The sequence below is a fragment of the Bison bison genome, unplaced genomic scaffold (assembly GCF_000754665.1).
Source record: "Bison bison bison isolate TAMUID 2011002044 unplaced genomic scaffold, Bison_UMD1.0 scf7180017864451, whole genome shotgun sequence".
In the NCBI taxonomy this organism is placed as follows: Eukaryota; Metazoa; Chordata; class Mammalia; order Artiodactyla; family Bovidae; genus Bison; species Bison bison.
Window position 1 is genome coordinate 2,289,067 of NW_011495013.1, and position 4,641 is coordinate 2,293,707.

The window sequence follows — 4,641 nt, forward strand, 5'->3', positions numbered from 1 at the left end:
CACGCGCAGCCTTACACTCCTGCCTCTCTTCCTTGCCCTCTCCTCATCGTCGTCGTCCGACAGTCCAGCCACAAGCCTTCTGAGCATGGGCCTGCCTACTTCTCGTAAAATTCATGAGTAGTGATCGACAATCGTCTAAGGTCCACAGTAATCTTGGGTTCCTGAGATTGCTTTAAGTTTATTTTACATCATCTGTAGTACAAGACTTCATTTTCTAAATTTTAAAGATGAATTGTAAGTCATATAACTGGATATTTAGAAATCTGAACACTTATGCTATAACTTGATTTATTAGAAACTCTGCAGAGTGGCATGTAGGAGCATGTTACATCTCCACGTGGTATACATCCACTGTCATTGGTGGCCATGCTATTAACCCTACAGCAGGGGACCCAGACTTAATGAACTGCCCTGTGTTCTCCATAGGATAGCGTAACGTTTAAATGGAGTCAGACTACATTGCCCTGGAGTCAGACTATGCGTGCTCAAGACTCCATCACTTATTGGCTGTTCTGTTAAGGAACAAGGCAGGTTACTTGAGCTCTCTGGGTCTCATCTCCTTCATCTATAAACTGGGATCTGATAAAACTTATCCCTTTATAGGCAAAATACCAAGAATGGCGCTTAGCACTGCAGCATTATCTATGATTATCTATTTGTGATAAAAATAACATACTGAATACTGCTAGTAGTCAAAGGGAATCGGGGCACTTCCAGCAGTTTGCCAGGATGGAGTGTGTGCTTGCCTAGCGCTGGTGATTAGTGAGTGCTTAAGTGCACAGTCTTACTTTTGCTTACTGTAGGGTTTATACACAGTATTAGACGCTGCCCACTGGGTCATAAAGTCAGGATAAAGTGAAGCACTTGGGCTTTCTCAGCAGGATATCTAATAGCAATTCAGGATAAAGAGCTGTAGAAATAAAACATTTACTAAAATTTAAATATTTAATTTAGACTATATAAAAAATTCCAAAATGAGAGAGATTTTGACACAAAATGAAGGAAATACTCCCTATTAAGACTTGGATACTTTAAAATGTCTCTGAGACATCCAATGACATCTACTGATTTATATCTAAACTTAGTCCACCAAGTATTATTTGTTTTGCACTCATGTCGTACGAGAACAAACCACTAGGCTCCCAAATGTATTTTTCCTTTTTTTCTTCTTTTACTACTTGAGTGGGTTGATGTCAATGGAAAGGAGAGCCTGGATTTGCCAAAAACTTTCTCTCTCTGTTACTCAGTAGTCTTAACTACCTATTAATCAGTTATTTAAACATCACATTATAGTTTTTCCACCAACGGAATCAGCCGTATCAGTGCCCGCTTAACATTTAGGACAGCACACGTCCCCACTTGTGGAGCCATGGAGGGGTCACAGGAGAGGAAAGGACACTGGCCTGAGAATTCAGAGTTGAAGGCTGGAGGGCACATCTTTTGGAGACTAACTATATGACCTTTGGCACTAGTATCCCAGTGGAGCTTTTGACTTTAGATGAAAAAATGGTTTTAGAACATTTTTTGGCTCTTGAGTGGCAGGGGGGGGCTCACACTCATCTGTGCATCCCTCATAAGCGTTTATACAGTGATTTCCTACAGTGGAGTCCATGTCTTGCGTGGCTTAAATATCTCAAAAAAATGGAGATTTTTTATTTTTAATTTTTTTGGCATTTTATTTTTAATGCGACTCTAGAATAATTAGCTGTTAAACACCCAAGTCTAGTATGGTAGTATTTGCCATGAATTTAGGAAAGCAAGGCAATACGAACAAGGGCAATAAAACAATCCTGAGGAAAAAGGGACAAGGGAGACAAAAAGGGAAAGTGAGGCAATAAGAATGAAGAAGGAATACTGAAAATAAGAACAACCAAAGGCCTATACAGTCAGTGAACCTAAATGACATTTTTATAACCTAATATAAGATAATCTCTCAACAGTCAAAACATCTCATCTCATTTTTAAAAGGATGTGCGAACAACCCTTAAATACAGAAATGCACACATTTAAATTTGAAAATAAAATGAGCTTGGTTGAAGTAATTCAATTTCATATGCAAACGAGGCAAATGTCCCACACTCACTGTGTAAACAAAGTTTCCCAACAGCAGGTAATCAGAAGTCTTCCCATTTTCAAATACAGTGCCTACATGAAAAGAAGAGAGGTTTGTTGGGAAAGGAAATAAATTCAGAATCCATTCAAAGAATAATCAATTTAGGAGTGTTGAACAAAAGGAGGGGAAGCGGGGTCACACAATGGAGCCATTGGAGTGGGTTGCCATTTCCTTCTCCAGGGGATCTTCGCAACCCAGGGACTGAACCCAGGTCTCCTGCATTGTAGGCAGATGCTTTACTGTCTGAGCCACCAGGGAAGTCCTCACATATGAGGGAAATCCAATTTCACAGAGAGATGGAGTTAGAAAGGAGAGAAGTATTTGATAACCTTTTCTAGTAACTGTGACTATTCCCTGATACTACTTAAAAACTCAAGTCATTTCTTAAAGATGTGGAGGTAGTTTCCTAAAGGTTAGCTGCAGTGGAATCTGAAACTGTTTTTCTGGTGAACACGCTGCAGCATATGCAGAACTAGTAGAGATATACTGCTGTACACACGAAACTTGCATAGTGCTCTAAACCCATGTTACAAGAAAAAATACTCCTAACATCCCCTGGAGGAGGGCACGGCAACCCACTCCCATACTCTTGCCTGAAGAATCCCGTGGACAGAGAAGCCTGGTGGCCTACAGTCCTTAGGGTCACAGAGAGTCGGACACGACTAAAGCGACTGAACACACAACCTTAAAAAAGATTCATTGGAAAAATTCATTCTGAATGCATCTTTTGCTTATGCATGATTCTGTAACCTCATGGATGTAGTTGGTTCAGCTGATAACTCAAACAATCCCCCAGACATTCTAGTGGATAAAGCTGCTGCCTGTTGATGTGCGGCTGAAGTACTTCATGCATACTTCCCATTTGGTCATGCAGAATATTAGTCAGATGTGTATCAAGTTTCGGGATTTAATAAAAGTATTAGGTTTACAGCTTCTTCAAGGGTATTCGTAAGGGAAACTTTTTTTTTTTTAATGTGGGTGTGTGGTAGTGAAGAATATAATGATTTCTAGTACAATTGTACCACTGTTTGTGTCAAGGTACCAGGAATTTTGCCCACTGCTGCTTTTGCAGCAGCAATGAAAATGACAAATAATGTCTTGATAATATAAAAAATTTGAAACTATGAAATTTTGACCTCATTCATAGACCTCAAAAGGTCTTGAGTATTCTCAGGCGTCTATAGACCATACTTTGAGAAACACTGAAGCAAGTGAATGAATGTTTAGCCAGATATTATACAACCATTTCTATCTCTTCTCTATCTCATCTTTTCAAAAGCTAAAGAAAACAAAAACTTCTTATTTGAAAACAAACAAACAAAAAAAACTGAAAAAAAGTAGAATGTTAAAACACAATTTATGCTATGTGTCATTTATCTCTTGAAAAGAGGAAGTGCATGTTCTCTGGACTTGGCTAGATTTGGGTTCCCCAGGCAGCACCCCTCGTGAATTTCTTCTGCTGAGGCTGGACGGCTTGGCAGTTCCCCAGACAAATGCAAAGGGAATCCTGGGATCTGTTTTTCTGGGGCTGGAATTAGTTGGGAATTCCTTTCAAACCTCTTGTTGCTAAAGTGTTTTGAATTGGTAAGGTGTTTTGGATGCTGTCTGCTTTGTGCTACTTAAAACTTTTTTTTTCTAATTTAGAGTACCTAAAAGCCTTCCTCCGGAGAAGGTGATGGCACCCCACTCCAGTACTCTTGCCTGGAAGACCCCATAGATGGAGGAGCCTGGTAGGCTGCAGGGCATGGGGTTGCCAAGAGGCGGACACGACAGAGTGACTTCCCTTTCACTTTTCACTCTCATGCATTGGAGAAGGAAATGGCAACCCACTCCAGTGTTCTTGCCTGGAGAATCCCAGGGACGGGGGAGCCTGGTAGGCTACTGTCTATGGGGTCACACAGAGTCGGACACGACTGAAGTGACTTAGGTAGCAAAAGCCTTCCTCAGCGATCAATGCAAAGAAATAGAGGAAAACAACAGAATGGGAAAGACTAGAGATCTCTTCAAGAAAATTAGAGATACCAAGGGAACATTTCATGCAAAGATGGGCTCGATAAAGGACAGAAATGGTATGGACCTAACAGAAGCAGAAGATACTAAGAAGAGATGGCAAGAATACACAGAAGAACTGTACAAAAAAGATCTTCACGACCCAGATAATCACGATGGTGTGATCACTGACCTAGAGCCAGACATCCTGGAATGTGAAGTCAAGTGGGCCTTAGAAAGCATCACTACGAACAAAGCTAGTGGAGGTGATGGAATTCCAGTTGAGCTATTTCAAATCCTGAAAGATGATGCTGTGAAAGTGCTGCACTCAATATGCCAGCAAATTTGGAAAACTCAGCAGTAGCCACAGGACTGGAAAAGGTCAGTATTCATTCCAATCCCAAAGAAAGGCAATGCCAAAGAATGTTCAAACTACCACACAATTGTACTCATCTCACATGCTAGTAAAGTAATGCTCAAAATTCTCCAAGCCAGGCTTCAACAATATGTGAACCATGAACTTCCAGATGTTCAAGCTG

General features: G+C 40.6%; 1 protein-coding gene across 1 annotated transcript in view; it reads right to left on the reverse strand.

The window, feature by feature from the left end:
- The window catches only part of ATP8A1 (ATPase, aminophospholipid transporter (APLT), class I, type 8A, member 1), a 208,377-nt gene that overhangs the window by 39,591 nt on the left and 164,145 nt on the right, over positions 1-4,641 (reverse strand). The window contains exon 32 of the mRNA XM_010858921.1: positions 2,084-2,145. Within this exon, the coding sequence (XP_010857223.1) occupies positions 2,084-2,145 (62 nt within the window). The remainder of the gene's footprint in view (positions 1-2,083; positions 2,146-4,641) is intronic.